Here is a 22740-nt window from a genome sequence, read left to right on the forward strand (position 1 = left end):
GCTTCGAGAAAGGCTCGGCTCCTGGCCTCACGCTAGGACGAGGACGAACCTCTGCCACCGCCGCCGACAAAGCCAATTAGATTCGTGCCTTCTCCCTCTTCCTTGACGAGGGAGATTGAGTCGTGGGCGCAACCGACGTGGCAGCTGCCGGTGCAGGTGAGCAAATCGGGCAAGAGGCGTTCAGGGTGAGCAAGCCGGCGCACCCAGGGAGGTTGACGGCTGCAGTTCGACGAGGCAAGAAGGCGGGTGAGTCTGCTTTTTGGACGACGCCAATCTGAGCTTTTCTCTACTTGCTCTGTTGCGGGACGTGGCAGGGCTCAAAACCCTCCAACATGGCCGAGAGATCAAGAACTGAAGAGAGAGAAAGGAAAGATAGAGAGAGTGTGAATTATGGAAGATATAGAGAGAGAAAATCCGAATTTTTTAAAAACAATAAAAAATGAAAAGAAAAAACAAAAAAAATATAAAATCATTGAATGTTGTGCATGGAGAAAAATTAAATTCAATTTTTCACGTCAAATAACGGAAAATATTTTTTGAGTCTTTTTCTTATTTCAATCAAATATAAAAAAATATAGTCATTTTTTGGAAAATGACTTTGCAAAAAATATTTTTTAAAAACGATTCATTTTTCCCGGAATAAATAAAGCACAAGCTTAGGTTCTACCACCAATGATAACATAAGAAAATTTTCTCATGTTATCATCGCTCTCCCTTAAAGGCTACCATAATGTCATTGGATCCTCCGGCAAGATAACAAACCAACGAAAAATTCCTCTCCAACCTCAACCTAAGCTCTCTTTCATGGCTGACAGCAAGAACAGCAAACCCGCGGTGGAAGAAGGTGAAGAGGAGGGAGTGGACGAGAGGAAGTACTTCCAGAAGGTGCTCGACGATGTCGTCAGCCTCAACTCCCTCTTCACCGTCGCCGTCTTCGTCGGCCTCTCCCTCGCCCAGCCGGGCCAGGTTCAGAGCCTCGAGGACGACATCACTTGCCACCCGGACGCCAAGATACGCAAGCGGCTCGTGGGCTTCGAGATCGTCTCCTTCAGCTGCTTCGTCTTCTCCGGCTTCCTCGCCAAGACCGTCAAGATCTTCCTCTACATCTCCAAGAAGCGGGAGGGCTTACCCGGCGCCGCCGTGAAGAGCCCGCACCGCCAGTGGAAGAGCCTCGCCGGGTTCTATCTGTCAATCTACGGGACCATGGTCGGGTGCCTGCTGCTGCTCCTGGCCATGGTCGGCGTAGTCCAGATCAAGCTCGGCCGGCTCTCGTGCCACAGCGAGTTCGCAGTCAGCACCGTCTCCGTCATGGTCAGCACCATCGGCCTCGGCCTGCTGATCTACTTCACCGTGGTGACCTACGGCCTGGTGTTCACCGCCAGGAACGCTCCACCGCCGCCCCAAGGCAAGGCGGCAGAGACCGGAAAGGGCGTTGCCGTCGCGGTTGGGAAGGAGTGACGACGAGAGGCGAGAGGCGAGAGGTCAATTAGAAGGGCAACCTAAAAGTTCGATGGACTTATCATGTAACATATGTCCAGTGAGACGATCTATCTTAGGTCCATGTATGTACGTTGTGTCTTGACTCACCGAGTGCAATTTTGATTACTTCTCGAAACGTTCATAGAGAAAAACAGAGTACTCATCACCTACAATTTTATGCAAACACGGCCTGATCCACCCTTGATTTGAGGATTACCACGGAAATCATATGCAACCAAAATTGATCGATATGTTTCTTCAAAACAAACGAACTACGAAACATAAATCATTGATCAACTAAGTCATCTCGAGAGTTTGCTTAGAAAATAAGAAAGAAAAATCTCGTGTAGTGATCATAGAATTAGGTTTAATCCTATTCATGATAATACCACAAATATTTCAACCAAAAAAAAAAGTTGGAAAGAACTCTCAATTTGATGATTATGACTCTTACTTTTCTCGAATCAATGATATAAAAGATCGCTCGAGTAAGATATGTTTTCAAACCAGCAGAGAATTTTTTATATTTACTGTTACTCTTAATCCATTTCGAAAAACACAAAATAGAGCGCATGATTACACTTTTAGAGTGGAATTTATATTTCAGAAGTGTTTCTAGGATAGAAATCTACTTGGTAACGCAACTTGTAGAGTAGAAATCCGTTTCGTTACGCAATTTCTAGAGCAGAAATTCATTTGATTACGTAGCTTCATTTTTTACTTCTGGAGCATTTTTTTTTTTACTCCAGAAGTAATTTTAGAACCGATTAAAAAAAATTACTTCTCCCAAAAAGTTAGAAAAATCAACTTCTACTCAAAATCAAAAATAAAAAAAATTAACTTTTAGTCAGAAATTGATTTCTAAAATAAAAGTATCGATATATGCGCAAGACTCTGAGCTCGCCAAAAATAAGAAAAATAAAACTACAGGCTGCTGGTGATTAATTCCTTTATTAATGGGAAATAGAAAGCAGTGCCGGTGCTGGCTCCGCCAAAGACCGGAGGGGACAGATGATGCTCCAGCCACAACTTTCTCCATGGGCTGCCTGCCCACTTACGTCTCTTTCAATCTTTTCACGGCTCGTCATACTTTAGCGATTAATCAAAAATAGATCTGACTAGTTATAAGTAGCCAGATAAACAAGAGCGAAATATCTTACACGGGGTTATATATCTCACTTTTGATTCGTATGATAGGTTTCACCTCATTAAGGATGCCAACACATAGAGTTAATGTAGCTATATCATGCAGTTAATATCAGAACGGACTAAGTCAAAATGTAAAATATTTTGAATTAATCTATTGTTATTTCATGTCAAAAAAGTCTTAAATCTATTACATTTGTAACAATTCAATCATGAACTTTTCAATTTGATCAATTTATTCTTAAACATCTTCACGTTTTGCTAATTGAGTCTATCTGGCCAATTTAAGCCAAAAATTACTAGTATAAACATTAGCCGTCTTATGTGACATGGCTAGTGCTAATGTGAACCTTTTTTTATAATTTTTTTTTTTGGATTTCTTATTCTTTTCCTTCTTCTTCTTTTTCCACTATGGCTAGTAATGGTTGTCAGAGCTAGCCGACCACTAGACGAGGGTTGCGGCCTCACCCAAGCCAACCTCGCCATGGCCTAGCCGACCGCAAGGCTAGGGCCGCCTTCACCGGTGGCCGGTGAGGACACGGCCGCTTTGCCCACAGCTGCCTGCGCCTTACCCTAACCATCACCATGTAGCCTAAGGGCCTCGCCGACCGCAAGCGAAGGTGACCATCTCCTCATTAGCCGCAAGCAAGCCTATCTTCGCCCGTGGCCACTCGCATCTCGCCTAGGCCAAGAGCAAAGAAATATGAACCTACCTTATCTAAGATTTCCTAACCAAAACCTAGTTTTTGGGAGTAATATTCTCCCGGATACTCCAAATTACATGTATAGAAAAAGAGGAAGGTCCTTCGTTTGCAGTCGCTGAGGCCAGAGTGGCCTCATAAACAGGGAGAATGTTAAATGCCAAAAAAATCATAAATCTATTGTAATTGTATAAATTCAATCCTAAATTTTTATTTTTTTCTTTTGTCAATTGAGTTCTTAACATTTTGCATTTGTGTCAAATCAGTCCATTTGACCAACTTTGGATACAATGTCGTGAGCAAATTTAAATAATGTTTTAATATTTTTTAATTCTTTTTGTTCTTCTCCTTCTTCCTCTAGCCGATTGCGAGGTCGGCGACTAGCCAAAAGCGAGGGCGACCTTGCCCAAGGACGGCGAGGGCAAGGCCGGCCCTTGCCTCTGGTTGGAGGTTTAAGGGGAAGGAAAAAGAAAAAGAAAAAGAAAGAAAGAATAAAACTGAAACATATTAAAATGTTATTAAAAATTGTCACGTTAGAGCCGGCCGGTCAAAGTTAATCGGATGGACTGAATTGGCATAAATGAAAAATGTTTTAAGTCTCAATTGGAGAAAGATTTTAGAACTGGACATGTACAATTACAATAAGTTTATGATTTTTTTTTTTTGTGTTTTTCCCTGGTAAAGTCACATGGACGGATGAAGTTGCCATCCCTGTGGTCCCAGCAAGATTTTGTGCGCGCTCCACGTTTAACTCTAACCTACCAATATAGCTGTCGGTAGCAACAACCAACAACTAACAAACTTCACGTCCGAGGATATTGAACAGAGGATGCACATCAGCATCGCTGGCTGTCCAGCTCACTGTGTCCAGATGGTGGCTCCGGTGCACGTGAGGATCGCCATCTCCGCTTTCACGATGCTTCGCAATCATGGACTGGGGTCAGACTTTGGTAATGCTAGCTCATTCTGGACTCCATCTAATATCTAGCAGAGTTCTAAGTTTTATAATGATATGGTGGATAGAGTCAATCACATATATGACTCCGACATATCCTTGTGGTTCAATCGGCCCGATTTAGAAAAAAGAGTTTAGGACCGAGTAGTCGCGCGGCACGTTTACGTGATTCATGTGTGGTCAGAAATTGCACCAAGATTCAATTTAAAGGAAGGGAAAACAAAGTGAATTCTCTTCCATCCTAAACCTCGGCGCGCGGCTGCATCCTCAACTCTAAAGGCTTAACAAGACAAGATACAGTACAGGAGCAAAAAAGAAAGGACATCTCTTCATGGCGAATCCCAGAAACGGGTAATCTCTCTTTCTTTCTCGAACTTCTACTATGATCCTTCGATCTGTCTCTTGTTTTTGCGCTGCCCACGTGAATCGTTATGCCTTTAAATTTTTGCACCTTTTCCTGTTCGTTCTCTAGGAATGAGGTGAAAGTAGAAGAAGTGGCAAGAGTGGAGGAGAGGAAGTACTTCCAGAAAGTGCTGGACGACATCGTGGGGCTCAACTCGTGGTTCACGGTGGCCATGTTCGTCGGCCTCTCGCTGGCGAACCCCGGTCAGGTCCACAGCCTCGAGGAGGACCGGCCTGAGTGCGACCCCGATGCGAAGCTCCGCAAGCGGCTCATCTTCTACGAGATCTCGTCCTTCAGCTTCTTCATCTTCTCGGGCTTCCTGGGGAAGACCGTGAAGATCGTCCTCTACATCTACGAGAGGATGCAGTACGCGAACCCTCACAGGCAGACGTTCAGCCTCGTGGCGTTCTACCTGGCGATATACGGGACCGTGACTGGGTGCTTGTTCTTGCTCCTGGCAATGGTCGACGTGGTTCAGATCAAGCTCGGGAAGTTGTCGTGCGGAAGCGACTACGCGGTGCGCACGGTGACCGTGCTGGTGGGAGCAGTCGGAGTGGCTCTAATGATATACTTCTTCACGGTGTCGTATGGTATGCTGTTCACAGAGAGACCCATACGCAAAGATAGTCCTCCTAGAGATCCTTAAAACCATGTTCGAAAACTTTGTAAGCTTCATAAGACTTATTATCATGAGGAAGTCTTGTCGTGGAAGATGCGTTCTTTTATTGCTTGCACAAAGTTGTAATTCCAAATTTATCTTGTGAAGAAGATGACTAGGTGAAGAGAGCATAACTGGAGTTGCTATTTCGATCACCATCACTGAACCTCGGGTATTCGGGTATGAGAGAGAGAGAGAGAGAGAGAGAGAGAGAGAGAGAGAGAGATATGACTAGGGGCAGAAAGCGTCTGTGCGGCCCGTGGTGTCGGCCATAGACAAGGAGGCGAGGCTGGCGCGGTGGCGGCTAGAGGTGGACGCCAGCTCCTATGAGGCGGGTGACCGCTCTAGCAGGTGGGTGGCTGTGAGCCTGTGAGCAATGAAAGGGAGTTTGGATGATTTTGGGACTAGTAACCGAGTTAATTTAGACTCTTGGATTCGGATCCCCTTGCAATGTTAGGGGTAACATTGATCAAATCGGATCGTCCAAATCAAAATGGATAGCCTCATTTGATCCATGTCACCTCTTCAAAATTTTTAAAAATTCTCTCTCATAGTTCCCCCCCATCCTTTTGAAGAGGTGACATGGATCAAATTAGGTCATTCATTTTGATTTGGACGGCCTGATTTGATCAATCTCATCCCGGCAATATTAGGGGATCTATTTCCCTTGACTCTAACCATACTAATATGTCATCCAACTTTAATTCACCTAATAGAAAGATGCCAATGCGATATTGGTCATGTCACACGGTTCCAAGCACATCAGTCTAACACGGCAACTGATGACGAGCACCATAACCACACACGAGTCCACATATATGCTTGAATCAACATAGAAACTTATGACCAATGAAAATTGGGAAAAATTATCAAAAATCTCTTGAACCTATTGCAATTTTGTCAATTCAGTCAACTTTTTTTTCCTTACCGGTTAAGTTATAAAACTTTTGCATTTGTGCCAATTCAATCAATTTGGCTAATTTTGGCTGGTGATTATTGATGTGGGCACCGACCGTCCTACGTCGCATAGCGGATCTTGATGTTAACAATTTTTTTAATGATATTTTAATATTCTTTTGAATTTTATATTTACATTTATTTTCTTTTTCCTTTTTTTCTTTTCTTTTTTTTCTCATTTAAACTGGTCGGCGAGGGCCACGACGCCCTCGCTGGGCATAGTAAGATGAAAAAGCAAAGGAAAGAACAGAATAGAAAAGAAAAGAAAAATAAAGGAAAATAAAAGAAAAGATGAAAATATATAAAAAATAAAAACTAGAAAAAATATCATTAATAATTGTCAATGTCACCGTTGGTAGTGTCATGTAGGACGGCGATGTCGAATGTCTATGGCCCAATTGGCAAAAATAAAAAATTAGGACTGAATTGACACATTTACGATAAATTTAAGACCTTTTTTGGTAATTTTCGAAATTAAAGATTTGTGCAAAGAATTTTTTTTCTATATATTTAGGAGATACTTGGCTATACCGCTAGATTCCCTAGCTTAGCGCCGCTAGAGAGGCGGCCACACGGGACAATCATTACCATCTAGGAGAGGGAGCCCCCTGGAGTGACAGCCCGACATCAAAGGAGAGGTGGTGTCTACTCTATTGAGAAATCCTATCCTAATTTATCTCACCCCCTCCCCTAGGATGTTTTTTTTATCTGGGCTCTTAACCTATCCTGAACAGCTACAAGACACATTATGATTTTTACCTGACGATCAAACGTAGTCTTAAGGTTAATAGCATTAGTTGTGATCAATGAACGGAGTTCAACATATGCAGGCTCTATGGCAATATCAGATATCTAGGCTAAATGTTCTGAATTAAATAATAATAATAATAATTCTTAGTGAAAGATAAAATATAATTAGCAGTCGGAGAAGGATTATTCTTAGCAGATGCCTTTATCAGAAATGTGTACGTACTGAGTTTGATCTTTCCTCTGAAATCTGAAGTCCTTTGCAGCGCACGAGTTAAATAGGAGCAAAGCATGAAATGAAAGTCCACTGGAAGTCTATAACATGGCTCATGTAATCTTTAGCTTATAAAAATGCATTGTCAATATAATGAGTTTAGTACAATTCTACTAAGAACATAAACAGGAGTTACATCTCAATATACAGTCTATGCACTGCAATAATTTCAGGAAGTGGCTAAACACCGTGCAAGTCGGTTTGATGTGTAGGGTACAGGTCAGTTTGATGCGTAGGGAAGAGCTTCAAAGTCTTCATCGCTAGGTTCCGGATGTCTTCTCTACTGGATTCGACCGAAATCCTCTGCATTCGATTCACTGCCCCACTGGACATGAAATCCCTCCAATTATCCTCTGCAAGAGCAATGTGACTCCATTGAAGAACAAAAGAAAAGCAAGCATAATGTGATGCCTACCAAATATTCATATCACTGAAGTATTTCTGTCGTATCATTCATTCACCAATATTCCTTTTTTCCGGTCAAAATTCACCAATACCAAATGTATAGACGAGTAGCTCACTGTTTTGGGCCAAGTGGCACAAAGCGAGCTCGATATGGCGCTTGATTGAAGTAGAAGCGCAGTCGTTGTTTGCAAGCAACCACTCGAGGGCACCATCTTCCATGAGAAGTGAGCGGCCTTTCCGATGTCCTACAGGAAGTCAACTCAGATTTAGATACGATAAAAAAAAAAAAAACAGAGGCCATCGGTTTACCAAGTGTTATCTAGTAACATCCTGAAGAGAAGCTGTGACTAACCTTGAATAACCGCTCGGGATTCACATTTGGCGAAATTGGCAATTCCTCTAGCAACCTGTGCTGTGACATCATTAGTCCCTGATCTAACCATTCCCAGAAGTGCTTCCAGGCCCCCATCTTCTTTCAACATCACATGCAATTTTTCTGTTACATGCAAATCTCAGGGCATCAGTCCATTGAATAAACATGCTTCATCAGAGAAAGCAGAAGCAACATGTACCTCTTTTATCATATATCGAAATCATATATAAGTGTGATTAAAAACCTGGTTCCCCTCAATTCACGTTCCCCAAACGAGCTTGTACAGGTTAAAGACCAAATGGCTGGGTTTCTCACCACAGGAAGATAAACTAGAGAGGATGAAGAAGCCAGCATAATTGAATTACAATAAATATGTAGGAGCTTTCAGCAAACCCAATCAGAAACTCTTCGCTAGTTTCTGGCGTATACGTTAAAAATTATCTGATCCAAAAAAGTTTCTTTTTTTCTTTCGAAAGAATGAGCCAAAAAATAGCATCAGAGAGTGACTAAGAAAAAAGAAACATGTTTTGGCACGACACTCTCTATTCATGTGGTGTAGTAGTGAACGCATGATTAGATTAAAGCATCGGACTCATGTCAAAGATAACATCAGCTCACCATTTCCACATAAGTTAGCAATTGCACCAGCTACCATTCTTTGAGTCTGCGGATCGTCTGTTGTAGATGCTACATTTGCAAGTAACCGAGCACCTCCTTTGCTCATTATCAAGCCTTGGTTCAATTCTAACAGGGACAAGCACAGTACTTGGATTTAGTAAGATAATGAGTCAAGTGAATGAAAGGCCATTAGAACACTACTCCAGTGGGATGAACAACTTAGCACCAAAGCTTTCAAATCTGGAAAGGTTGAGCAAACCGGTTTGATGGCTTCAGTTAGAACTACTAACATTATCATGTTCTCCACATTTAACTTTATCTCAGAAGTGATAAAGAAACTGAAGAAAAAATTAGAGAGAAATTAAATAAATACATATAGTACAATGTCAAGATTATTCACCGATTTCCTCGACTAAGATGGCCATGATTGTCACTGTTACTCTCAAAATGCAAAAACACAGGTCAAAGCACGATGTGCCAGAATGTCTACACGATGGCTTTCAAGCTTCTAGAAAGTATTTTCCTATCTTTTGAATATTAAGTGGGTATAACTAGTGAGAACGTGAGAAGTGAGAACCCTGATACAGCCTACAATCGAATGTACATGGGACTTTGATGTAGTAAGTCAGACATTTCTGATTGTTACCGCTTGCATACTGTTTTGGGAAGCACAGTACAAACTTCTAGTTCTGCAGAAGTTGAAAGTGAGTTTTAATGTCAGCTATCCTTAGTTTTTTGCTCTTAAAATCTTCATTTTGTATAAGCTAGTTCTACTTCACTGAGTAAGATGTTCTCTGAGTCCTTTTAACCAGTTATCTCACAGAAAATCTCCAGCAAGTTCAGGAAATCAGGGGAAATTGTACACTGCCTTTTGTTGGTTAGCTTTTGTTGTAAAGAATTTCTTCTTGCATAGAGTCAATAACAGTAGATCACTATATTGTCTTCTGCAAGCTTTTACCAGCAACATTTAAGCGCCATTTCAATCAAAGACTTTGCCTAAGACTCGATTCTTCTTAAAAGGAAAAAAAAAAAAAGACTCAATTAGCAACATGTTAAGTAGAAGCCTCAATGTTAAGATCAAGATATGTGAAGGATTTGAACTACCATTCATTGCCAAATTGGCTATGGCACCAGAGGCCACTCTAAGCACAGTTGGATTTCGTGATGACTGCAACAACATAAGCAGTGCATGCAAGCCGCCTCCTTCCACAATTTTTTCCTGATGAATGTCTGGAAGTACAAATAACATTGAAGACAGAGCATCAAATCAGGTGCATCACCAAGCATGCTAGATGGTCTGGCAGATTAGATAAAAGAAAATTATTTACTCCCAATTTGGGATACAATAGTGATGGATGCAATTCCTGGGAATTTCTAAGAATATAGGTTAGACTCCTTTCCCTCATAACCAAATTCATATGCTCTGGACTCTTAGATTCACCACCATGTCAGTTTAGTGGACATGAAGACTTACAGGAAGGACAGAGACCTAGGCATGCGGTTGAAAATCACGTAAGAAAAGGACAATTCTCAAGAAATGCCAATGAGAAAAGACAAAACCAACTGACGAGGGAACCCGGCAAATTTTATTTATAGATCAAAAAATACGAGGAGTTTCTTGCAGGGAGCATAACTTAAACTATAAAATCACTCAGAGACCATGAAACGAATCATGCAGTGATCTAGAATTTTGACAAGGAAAGAAATCTGGTCACGACCATTGTGTTATGTAGATAGTAATATGATTAGTTGAACCATCGATAATCCTCATGTTCGGATCTCCATGTTGCTAAAGCTTTTAGTCAGGTTACCTCCTAAATGTTGTTATCCTGCATATAACTTTTCTGGAAGATTTAGCCTCTGCTTACTATTTAGATTTATCACATGGTTATCGTTCAAGAACCCTAGGGCACTAATTAAGTAAAATTGAAAATAACGCTTTCCAAGACACTTTAAAAATGGAAGACTTAGTTTAATAATGTCACTTCACATAGTAAAATTTAAGTTTACAAAGCACGTTTACTAAAACTTAACAAGTGTCCCAATGCCACTGTTTTTAATGATGTAATAATATGTTAATAGGATATGTAATCCCATTCAACAAAAAAAATGAAAAATGAAAACCAAAATAAATCGTCATGTGCCTAGCAAAGACAAATATCCTCATGTAGCAAATCTCCCAAGTATTTACTTAAAATAGGATGGACAGCTTCAAAACTTTCACATTCTTTTAACCACATTTAACTTAAAAAGTCATTAAGATAGACAAATCCCACGCATCATATTGTTACACCAATTACTATGCTTTACTCTCTTTCTCGACTTACCAGTTACCACTGAACCACTGCACAATCTTCACATTCACTTAGGAAAGTCAACCAACAGAAGAATGTTTCAGTCATTATTATAATGCCTTTTTTTCCCTCAGCAATTGTCATTACATGCCCTATTGAGAAAATCAAATGTCGCCCAATCTTCAAAAAGAACATGAGAAAGCCTAAGTGATGGTGCCTCTCGTGTTAGACAGGTAGGACTGACCCGTGCAGTCACTGAAATTTAGAAACTATTGGCAATACTTTAGATACCTTCAGCAGCAAGATTAGCCACCACTTTTACGGCATGAATTTGGACATCGGTATCTTCAGATGCTAACAGTGCTAGTATTTTTTCCAGACCAACTTCATCAAAGAAACAAAACTGTAAGTTGCGATGAGCCTTAAGATTAACAGCAAATCAGGTGTAAGCTGTGAGCTACATTGGGATCTATCTTGCCTTCTTCGCATATTTTCGCAATCGTGGTCCTCTGACTTGATTGTGTCTCCTTCAATGGGTTAGAACCATTTGGTGTAGACCCTTTACCAACATTTTCTTTCATGTCTAGTTGCTTCTCCTGTACAAGGGTTGCCCATATCAGTCCAGAACCGAAAGAGTGTACGTTCTCTATAAATTCTAACTCAACTTACCTTTTGATCTTTCTGGTTATCAGCTACGAGCTTCTTTACCTTAATTAGTTCATCTTCAATATTCTTCCTGTGATTTTCTTCTTGTAGAAGTCTTTCCCTCATCGTATGAAGGTCTTCCGTTAACTTTGCCTTTCATTGCAATAAGCATGTAACAAATCATTTTTAGTCTTTATCTCCACTGGGAATTATCTTGCATGTTATTCTTTGATCTGTCATGGGTTGCACTAAACACTTGAATAGGGCACATTTATTAGGAAATTTGTCCACCATACCTTCTCATGTAAAAGAGCTTCACATTCCACTTTTATTAATTGAAGTTCAGCTGCACCTTCCTTGTGAAGCTCGTGCATTTTTTCTAACTTCATGTTGAGTTCGTTGATCTCTTGTTGCCCCTAAACATGGAAAATAACAACAGAGCAATAATGAAAATGGTCAATGAGAGATTAACAGTTCCCCCATGAATGTACAGAGCTTAAACATCAGCAACATCATTTCCAAGAGAATCACCTTAACTAAGATAGAATCATCATGCATATCTAATGATGAAGAGTACTGTACCAGAAAATGCAACTATGCGACTTCACGGAGATATCCTAGTTCAACTATTAACCGACCTATTAAATAAAGTTGAAAACTACATATTTTTCCAGGTAGTTGTCAAGACTCCAGTAAAAATTCCTCTCTCATCAGTTTTCCTCATGGTTCAGGCACGACAGAATACTTGAAGATGCCAATATGGAGGAAACAACAGAATATTTATGACTGAAGAAATGCTATTGAGTTCCCTTCAGGGACTGGTTAAGCTATGCATAAGATGCCTTCAACATAAGAAAAAGATCTATTGTCCATGTTTTAACCCCTTGCCAGGTGCCAAATTACTATCCTGTATGCTTTTTAATATTTTTCAATAACTTGAAAACATAAACCTTAGAGAGAGAGAGAGAGAGAGAGAGAGAGAGAGAGAGAGAGAATCTTATAACAATACACCATGGACTTTTTAACAAAACCTTAGAACATTGTACCTTTAGAATTTATATTTACTGGAGCATGTAATCTGCAGAGCTTCTGTAATTTGGACATCCCAAGGCAAATTACTAACTAAGGGGGCATTAACTCAAAATTGTTACATTAAGAGCTAATAATTAAAGTAGTGCTGTTAGAAAGTCCAACCCAAAGCTTAAGCTAATAAGTGGAGGGAGACTACATGAATATAAAGAGCAGTTATGACCTGTTGTCAAGAAATATGGTACAATACTTCAACACTCCCTCTCACGTGCAAGCCGGATTATGAGCGGCATATGAAATTTTTTACTATGCACATTCACGTGAAATTTTACCATGCACATTCGCGAAAGGTTTAGCACTGGCTCTAATATCATGCTAGAAAGTCCAACCCAAAAGCTCAAGCTAATAGGTGGAGGGAGACAACATGAATATAAAGAGCAGTTATGACCCGTTGTCAAGCAATATGGGACAATGCTTCAACAAGTGGTCCTCTAATATCCACTCGACTCATTTAACTGCCACTATAAAGGAGAAAAGGCTAGTCAAGAAGTAAACCTGCATGGAGCTCTGATAATCACTTAGAAGCTTCTTCGCCAAATCTAATTGCTCTTCAACGGCTTCAAAACGGCCATGTTCGTCCTCTAATTGCTTCATTAGGTCAGCAATTTTCTTCTCATGCATCTGAGTAGTTCCATCAAGTGTCTTCTGATAAGAACAATGTTTCATCTCATGTTGCTAGCATTGTGGGAAAAAACCGCCTTCAGAAGGTTGCAAAAGCTACACGTAAATTAAAATAAAAAAAGACTATCCAAAAAAGGTGTAGCAAATTGGCAACTTTACCAATATTGGTTTCTGAGAAAACTTGATGTGAAGTTATAGTATACGTTCTAGCATCATAAGGGAGATCCTAATATCTCATTTCATCGTGCTGCTTCTATGCATTCTAAAAATCATGACAGAGCATGCCTAATTAGGGATACTGCAAATGATACGTGTTTTTCTTCACCAACCTGAATTGTGATCTGATGATCACCGAAAAGCTCCTTCATATGATCTAATTTTTCCTCAACATTTATGGCATGGGAACGGTCTTCTTCTGATTGCCTCATCAACTCTGCTATTTTCTTCTCATACATCTGTGTGGTATCTGCTAGGACACTCTGATAGGTAGATGCTTCTAGACGCTGCTGCTCCTAAGAGCCACAAAGAATTTCTTTTGAGTAACGGGCTGAAGAACGGTAAGTAGAATGTAACCCTTTTATGTTTGATACCAAGTCCAAGGATGTATAAAAATGAAACGAGAACAAAATATCATGATGTACATGCATGTAAAATGGGAGAGACAGCTGTAAAGCTTTCTTCTGGACCTCCAATTGGTTTAAGTTACTGCTGTAAAACGGGAGAGATAACTGTCAAGCTTCTTTCTGGACCTCCATTTGGTTTAAGTTACTGATGGTCTGGCCAAGCCATACAATGGTCTAGCAAGATAACCCGAGACCAAGGTAACGAAACAAGTTACTTCATTGGTTATTCTCCGTATTTCACGGGAGACTTAATGGTTACGGACTGACTGTACTTGTGGTGATTTTATCTGCATATTCCTTTGTCTATTTTTATAAAATCGAGAAATGCAAGCATTCTTAAATTCCATGTTATATCCTTTTCTACTTCCACACTGAGGACACCAACCCTTGAAACAATGCGTTTCAGGATGAGGAATTAGCATTGTAACCAGATTCTTCCCTGTTGATCTTAGCAACCGAAACCATTACCTATGGAAGTATTACAACCCAGAAGGCATTCCATGCAGAGAAAAACACTAGGTCGCTGATTCTCGATATACAGACTTCACTATGAAATTAGAGGGAATTTACAAGGGTTATTTGTCAAGACCCAGCTCCTATCACATATCGACAATATTTTGAGCACTATACCCATGGCAAACCATAAAAGGACATAAACTTAATGGGAAAACACACAAGCTGGGTATTGCAGCTGGATTGAACAGTCAAATCAGGTTAAATGGGGTTCGCCCAATCTATCCACTTCCATCACAGGGTTGGCTACCTCAAGGTTCGACACACCTGCCAATCACCTTATTAAGCTTGGTCTCGAGCTTTTTCCATTTGAATTGGGCATAGCCAAATCCAGAATACACAGTTTGCAAAGGGCAAGCCTGGCCTGGGCCTTAAAAAATTCAGCTTTCTCAGCCAGCCTAGATCCAATTTTTTTCCTTATTGTTATCTTTTGCGCCGAGCTTCACTTTTTAGTTGGTTGAGTGGGCTTTAAATGGAAAAAGTGTATGGGTGTAGATGTGGAAGAGCCCCGCCTGAGATCAAGCCTATGCTCTGGGGTCAAATGCAACCCGTTGAGCTAATATTGTTAATTAAGAACAGATAAAAAGTGCAAGCTTTCCAGAAGAGATTAATAGGTGTGTAAAGAGATTGCCTACGCCTATTGGGGAAAGAAGTTCAGGTTGTGTTGGTCCTCTCTTGAACGTATGGAGGCATAGGTCAGTAGGTCATGGTCACGTGATGTTTAAATTAACACTTGGGATGGTGATTCAACAGCCAACTCCTTAGCATCCAATCAAGTAGTTTTCCCAACAGTGACCAAGTGCACCTGCTCTGGCTGCATGCAAGTTTGCTTTAGCAAAGTTAATTCATATGACTGAACAACTCAGATTTCACAGTTCAGTGCCTTAAATCAGAAAAACAGTTGGAGATAATCTCATTACCTAACTTGACTTGATTTCTGTTAAAGTAATTAAATATTAAACCACGCCTTCATCTAACAGCTTAAGCTTTTAGAGGAGTCGGATGTGGTCCCATAAAATCTTTCATGGTATCAGAGTAGGATGTCCTAAGTTCAAACCTTTCCAAGCCCCCATTTGCCTCCCCCAATTAAATTTGTCCACGCTTAGTACTAGGCAAAAAAAAGACCAGACTAGACCAGACTAAGGGTGAGGGGTTGGCTGTGATCCGATAAAATCTTTCATTTTCAATGCAATAAAAAATGAAGAAATTGTGGCTTTCAAAAGTCAAACTAGTTGAGCATTTTCAACATATGATTTTACTACAGGTTACATAAGAAAAAAATTTAATTGCATTAACACCAATTTTGCAATAAAATCACATTGACTTCTCAAAGCACAATACCAATCAATTTAGAAAAGCTGATAGCAAGTCCCTATGCTGCCCCATTGTCCCCAGTTTTATTAAAGAGAACTATCATGATATGAAATGTTCAGCAAGAAGGCACCAACAACATAGTAAGGAAAGAGGAATTGTCTTCAGAGAATTAAAGCATTTGAATGAAGGAGGTACCTGGATGTAATTTATATGTGTTTGTAGCTCTGAAATATTGTTATGCATCAGACCGTTCTGATCTTTCTGGCGGTTTAATTCATTTAAAATGTCTTTCATCTCTGACTCCAGGCGATCATTTTCCTTTTCTAAGAACTGGAAGAAGACGAAGAAGCATCACCGAAGGGACATTTGAAGAAAGTATAAGAAAACTATATTCTATTTTTCCAGACAAACCGGACGCGGAGATAGGAAACTAATCTGGACCAGCGATTAAGAGGTGTCATTATATTAAATGAAGCTGTAACACTAGCAATAGAGTCAACTACCTCGGACCTTTTCATTAGAGTTTCTGCCCCGGAAAAAGAGTCTTCACACTCCTTTAGCTGTCTCTCCAATTTGCCCTTATCATTCTCTCTCAACTTTTCCAGCCTCTCAACTTCTGCAGTAAGGTGGTCTACTTGACTCTCCAACTTACGGCATAAACTTTCATAATCAAATTCTTCTCTGAGTTTCGTCATATTGACAATTTTCATTGCCTGCAAAAGCAACTCATGATCAAGCTTCCACGTCATTTTATAAAAAAGATTGGCAGATGATGCACGTATACACACATACAAATCCACGCGCATTAATACACAGACATACATGCAGTTATGAATGTAAGTCGGCATGCATCTACTCAACACCTGTGTGCATGAATGAGCCCACATGCTCACACACACAAAAAGGATATCCATGCACTTCTGTTATTCTCGTGTATTCTTTCTTTCCCTCTTTTCTTCAGCACTTTCCAGTCTCAGCTTGACTTTCTAGAGCAGTATTCCTTCAGCACAGCTTTCACGACCATCAGAGGACCATTCTTATCATTTTATTTCTTGTAGTAATGTTGTTTTACAGCTGTCATCATGATCTTCTCAACAAAGGTAAAAAACCAAAAGAAGCATTCTCAGAAATCAGCTCTGTATGGCAGATAAGAGCAGTTAGACCATGATCATTATCTTCTTAGACGTATACAGAGTGCTATTTGTACGTTCTAATTACTTCAACCAAACTGAAAATTGACACAGTGAAAAACTTCTCATCTGAAATGAAACAGATAGAAAAAGAAATCCCAGAACTTTAAGTAATGGGCAATGTTCTCCGCTCAATAGAGGAACTCATTTCCATACAGGTGTGTCGATGAACTGAATATCATAATTAACATCGGAATTCAACTTCAGAAGCTATAGATTGTCAACAAGCTCTGAGTATTGCAAAATGATTTGCAGGATTTTTGCATAATGAACTCTTATCTACTCACCCGCTGCCCAAACATTATTGTGCCAGTGGTCTCAGCATAATGTCGTGCAGATGGCCCAATCGTTATGATAAGCGAGGTCCTTGCTGAACCTATCACATAAAAACTAATGACAAGCTGAGGAAGAAGGTTTGCAGAGATATGCTTGAAGTATTAATTTCTTAACTGAATCATTCATCTAGGATGGTTATAACACACTCAAATCTTGAAAGAATACAAGAACACTACGAAAGAATGATAGCATGTAATCGGATGAAGCTCTTATTTTGCACATGGAAAACCACCGAGAAGCTGTTGTTACAATCACAACCCGTGATGTATAGAGATATATGCAGAAAATATGTTCATACATATGTACTACCGCCAACAGTCTTGCAACTAAGTCTTGCAGTAAATACATATTTAAAATTTGAAGATTGAAGAAAGAAAATGCACTAAATTAAATGATTTAAAATCTTAATTTTAGAAACTAGACGGTTGTTGTCACAAACAAAGTTTTCAAAGTTCTTTACATTCTCTAGAAATCTGATATTAAGTTAAGAATGGACAATTGAAAGTCGTATTCATGCACCTCCAAATGAATCACGAAGCAATCTTGTCAGCTTAGAGTCCCTGAAAGGTATATGTGCACTGTTCTCAGCCAAAGCATTTATGCATTTGCCGAGGGAAGTGAGAGAAAGATTAATAAACTTAGCCTCTTCAAGCAAGTGGCCCTCACTGCCTGCATCAATAACAACAATAAACTCCATAAAGTACCACTCTCAAGATGCCAAAATTCCTAAGGGCAAGCATAAAAAGTAGGAAAAAGTGTAGAACTTCCTACACTGGACCTCCCATGGAAACTCCAGGAAACAACTCTATAACTATGAATAGAAAACTTGTGGAGTATCAAATGTGAGTGTCACCAAAGGATCAGGAAATAATGGCTTCCAAGAACATATTATAGGATGGTCACAAACCAGATTTATCTAGTCTTTCTGATCCAGCAAGATCCACAATTAGCAATTTGCTTTTGCGAACTATAGGAATGGGCTTGCTACGAGGTAAATCAGTCTGATCCCTGTCCTGGAGATTGGTCTCCTCTTTATCTTCACCATCAACGTATCTTCGAACATTAACCTAGGATTAAGAATCATTCCATCAGTGTTAACATCACGTCAATCAAAAGAACAAAAAGGTCCTCTAGAAATTAAGGTCTATAAAACCTATAAAAAAAATGCCCACCATGAGAATCGCATGACTGCGTGAAGATTCAGTATTTAGCTTTGTATTAGCTGCATGACGATTTGCCTCACCAATTTGCAACAACTCTTGAAAATGATCAACACCATGAACATTAACTACTGTGGCTCCAGGCAGTGACAATTCCCCAGTTTTGGGGTCCTCAGTAATGGGAATGTTGATCTTTTCAGGGGACAGCAAATCTTGTATGGATTCCATATATAACTGAGAAGCAACAGTAAAAAAAATAAATAATTCAGTGGAGGGAATTTACAATTAAAATCTTTATGTTTTGCTCATGAATAAGCTCTGATCAAGTTTTGTGTAACCAACCAGAGAAGTATTCAGAAAGATGAGAAACAGACAGAAGCTATTTGTGTATCATATTCTGGGTTACAGGACCTTATTTTCAGTACAAAGCATATTGATGTGGCTGGCATTTAAAGCAGTTCATATCACAAGTTTGTGCTTTAAATAATTACGAGAAATAGAGTTCAAAGACATAATCCTCACAAGGCTTATCCTAGTCAACGAAGAGTTGAACAGTTATTTGATTAAAGAGACCAAGACCTTCTAAAGTCCGACTAGCTTATACACTTAAAAAAGATGGCACATTGCTGATGAGTCAGTCTTTCTTGCTAGGCAGTAAGTTATGTTATAGCCGGTAAAGACATGACATGGTTAATGCATCAAATGGCAACTTAATTACCTGCAGATAGGATACTTCGACGCTATCAGAAGCGTGAGAAATATTAGAAATGATGTCCTCTAAAGCTCTGACCATTATACCACGCTCTGATGCATCATCTTTGCCTAGTCGCCCAACTGTGTATGTCTTGCCAGTGCCAGTTTGACCATAAGCCATGATAGTCCCATTGTAGCCACTCAATACACTCTGCAGGAAAAGAAAAACTCACTAACAGATCTACCCGAGAGAGAGAGAGAGAGATAGATATTCCGATAGCACACCTAGACCACTATTTAGTCCTAAAAAGTCCCAACTTCTAATTGCACTCTTGTCATCCAAAATTTCGAAATCTGACAGTCAATTTTTTGAATGGCATAGTAATCCAGTGTGGAAAGTGTAAGAGCATCTTAGATTTAATTCAAACTTAGTAAATGACACCTGGTTAAATACTTGTCTGGTTCTGCTCTAGCAATAAATCTATTGTCATTAATCAGCCTTTTATGAAGCATAGGGTCCAAAGTCTTTTTAGAGTATTCTGTGGATCTTTCTTGTAGATAATTCCAAAGGATTGGGGGATCATGTTATTGGCAAGTTAATTATCTAAGTTAATACATCCATCACTCTTCTTCCTCTGCAAACAGAAAGAATTATTAACGAGCCCTCACCTGTAGCTTACATAGTATAAATATATTAGGTTGGATGTGCATATGATGAAATCTTTGTTGGAGACTCAAAGAGTGGGTATTAGAGCATGACTTGATGGCCATATTATAACTTGGTCAGTTACAAATTATGAGATAAAACCCCTCCACCAAAATGCTCTACACTGATGGTACAAATGAAGCAACAAATAAAATTCTCCCATTATAGAGTTTCTGTGACAGAAGGCTAGTGCCCTGTACACACTTTCAATTCGCATATACATACCAGTGAAGATGCTCATATACTTAAATTACTTACCTCAACAACAGGTTTTGCTACCACTTCATAAACACGTCTTTGGGAGGCAGTATCCGTGAAGACTTCATCGAATCTATACGATTCAGAATTCCAATTATTTTTTCTCAGCTTTAACCTCTTCAACTACATGAAAGGACAAAAATTTAACTTAGCTCAAAGGCTGTATTGATGTTCCTTGCAAAAAAAGTTCATGTAGTAAGAGTGCAATATAGATATTCAGTGCCAACTCAGAAAAGCCGTATCTGGGTTTTTAATAGAGATAACCAACCTCAGGCTGCAGTTCGACACAATCAGCATAGTCAGCATCCAAGAGGAGATCCTCTGAGTTTCTTGGTCTAAGTCTGACAGCGACTCTAACCCTGCCTGAAATTGTAAATTTCAACAAGCTGTAACTCGAGAACTTGAAAAGCCAAAGGCAACAGACGAAATGCATCAATTTCTCTCAACTGCAGGAGAACTGCTATTAAATTGTTCATCAAGCTTCATAATCAAATTGAAACAAAATCCAATTTATTGATAATATGTGCGCGGACTAGTTTCTTTTTTTCTTTTTTTCCTTTATATGTTCAGAGTACGCGGACTAGTTGAAATGCAAATGCTCGGTGACATTGATATTACTATCAGCAACTTCATGGTCCAAGTAAGGCAAAGAAATGTAGTGGGAGGGAATACAGGGCAGCAAAGGGATCTGTACCTTGCATCGGTTCCCCAAATAATAAAAACTGATGTTCCAAGCATCACAAACCATTTGTCGAACAAAGTTCTTAACTAATTGATTATTTCCATGCCACCTGAATAATCACTTAATCATGGAAATTATGATAAAAAAAAAAAGTGGGCTTTAATCAGCAAATCATTCTGCAGTCGCAATTCCTGTACATACAAAATATACAGGTCCTTTCAAGGTTAGATTTGAAAACCATTGGAAACAACTTCATGGCTGATAAAAATGTGATGCCGCCCAAAAGAAGCAAAGTAAATAGAAAACGCGACTCATGTGGATGCACTCTTCTTGAAGTCGAGTGTAAAGAGCAGTCCTAAATAGCCGTGAAATCACTCAAGTTGTCAGCTTTATTGTTTTCCACTATCTCCAATCCAGTTACGCAGTAGCGTAGGACCATCTTCGAAGCATCCACGGTCATGTGTTCTACTACGACAAACATATCTACTGTCCTTCCTACTAATACAAAATGGAATTCAACTTCAACTTCGAGCTCAAGCTTCAAATCAAAATTCCTTCGAAGTTGACCCAGAGCCGAACTCGAGCCACGAAACACTTGAACGAGTCGAGCTCGGTCAAAACTCAGTTCGAACCGAGTCAGAGCATCGACCCGTCCCATCCAAGTGAAGCCAAAAGCCAAAACGCATCAGAGAGAGGAAAATTGAACCTTCGTCGACGCTGGCATTGGAGTGTGCTCGGGAGGTAGGGGTGACGGAGCGTCTGGAGCCCGGAGGTTTGGGGCGATTGTTCTGTCCCAGGCTCGCGTTGCCGTTACTTCTCGCCGTCGTCGACGACGAAGCAGCAGCAGAAGAAGCAGAAGAGGAGCCATGAGAGCTGTTGCTCGCTCTCTGACCGTGGTGGGGTGCTCTCGAACCAAAGCTCGCGGCCATCGCCTTCGCAATCGCGAGACGCCTTCCCTCCCTTCAGGGCACGCTCATCTCGCGGAGAGCAAAATGAGGAATGCGGGCTCCCGGGACGAAGACTCGGTTAGCGCCCGACAGCCTTGTCGAAGTACTTCAACGATTTGAACCGGTCGCAGAGAGAGGGAGAGAGAGATTGAGGCCGTCACGACGAGAGAGAGAGAGAGAGAGATTGTCACTGTGTGTGCGTGGAGGGACGGCAGGATTTTGTATGGAGTCAGAGACAGGGACGACGATCGATCATCTTCATGGCGCTACGCGATTATTCATTTGTTTTGAAAATTCGAAAAGGCACTACCTACTGTTCTAGCGACAGACAACGAGGTAACGCTCGCCCGTGTCTGCGGGTACGTGGTGGGGGTCCCACAAATCAGAAGCGATGTTTCTTTCAACGCGGTAAGGCTAGGATGCACGGCAGAGAAGCTTTTTCGATGCCGTCAGTCCCCATCCGTCGTCAGCAAGTCGGCCTTTCCATCGTTTTAGCCGGGGATACGGAGTATAATCGGTAATCAGCGGAATTCGGTCCGGTTCTAGATTCTAGGATGTACGAAATATTTTTCAGATTTCAAAAATTAAAAAATTAATTCTGATGAGCAGTTTTTTTTTAAAATTTTTTTTTTTATATCTTTGCACGATCTCATCATATTTTATTACATCCGATAATGAGTATGTAATCTAGAGACACCAATTTGAATTTCCATTTTCGACAATATTCATGACTAATGCTTTTATTTTGTTGATATTTTATATTATTTGTGTATCTAAATATGAGTTATGATCGGCGCATTATAACATCAAGTTACGTATAATGATATTATGCAATCACTCAGTTAATAACTCATATAGAATCTAGGTAGACCCTAGCACCTGTGATATGGTAGGAACTTCCAAGTTCCATAGTATGTTCTAGCTTCTAAAAATTGAAGAATCGTTTTTGACGA

At 40.1% G+C, this 22740-nt stretch overlaps 3 protein-coding genes across 7 annotated transcripts; 2 read left to right on the top strand and 1 right to left on the bottom strand.

Annotated features, from left to right (window-relative positions):
- Positions 1–804: 804 nt before the first annotated feature.
- Positions 805–1458, top strand: LOC115755298. Its single transcript, XM_030694619.1, has one exon. The coding sequence runs from the start codon at positions 805–807 to the stop codon at positions 1456–1458; it is 654 nt and encodes a 217-aa protein (XP_030550479.1).
- A 2964-nt stretch (positions 1459–4422) lies between these two features.
- On the top strand, positions 4423–7296 carry LOC115755328. 2 transcript variants are annotated; one of them, XM_048283782.1, is made up of 3 exons: positions 4423–4632; positions 4754–5349; positions 7277–7296. In XM_048283782.1, the coding sequence occupies exons 1-2, from the start codon at positions 4613–4615 to the stop codon at positions 5328–5330; spliced, it is 597 nt and encodes a 198-aa protein (XP_048139739.1). In that variant the 5' UTR covers positions 4423–4612; the 3' UTR covers positions 5331–5349; positions 7277–7296. The 2 variants fall into 2 exon arrangements, with proteins under 2 accessions (XP_048139739.1, XP_030550544.1); XM_030694684.2 differs by lacking the exon at positions 7277–7296 and having other exon boundaries at positions 4754–5374.
- Positions 7297–7422: 126 nt separating this feature from the next.
- On the bottom strand, positions 7423–22031 carry LOC115755300 (kinesin-like protein KIN-UC). 4 transcript variants are annotated; one of them, XM_030694624.2, is made up of 21 exons: positions 21547–22031; positions 20427–20527; positions 20159–20281; positions 19220–19405; positions 18514–18735; positions 18249–18408; positions 17861–18010; positions 17293–17381; positions 16319–16528; positions 16011–16145; positions 13695–13877; positions 13240–13419; positions 11952–12071; positions 11719–11808; positions 11489–11606; positions 11302–11394; positions 9821–9946; positions 8717–8842; positions 8078–8221; positions 7842–7970; positions 7423–7673 (listed from the first exon to the last, which is right to left on the bottom strand). In XM_030694624.2, exons 1-21 carry the CDS (start codon positions 21767–21769, stop codon positions 7501–7503), a joined length of 3081 nt encoding a protein of 1026 aa, XP_030550484.1. In that variant the 5' UTR covers positions 21770–22031; the 3' UTR covers positions 7423–7500. The 4 variants fall into 4 exon arrangements, with proteins under 4 accessions (XP_030550484.1, XP_030550482.1, XP_048139900.1 ...); XM_030694622.2 differs by having other exon boundaries at positions 11680–11808; XM_048283943.1 differs by having other exon boundaries at positions 11680–11808; positions 20159–20231; positions 21547–21577.
- Positions 22032–22740: the final 709 nt, after the last annotated feature.

The sequence above is a fragment of the Rhodamnia argentea genome, chromosome 8 (genome assembly GCF_020921035.1).
Source record: "Rhodamnia argentea isolate NSW1041297 chromosome 8, ASM2092103v1, whole genome shotgun sequence".
Lineage (NCBI taxonomy): Eukaryota > Viridiplantae > Streptophyta > Magnoliopsida > Myrtales > Myrtaceae > Rhodamnia > Rhodamnia argentea.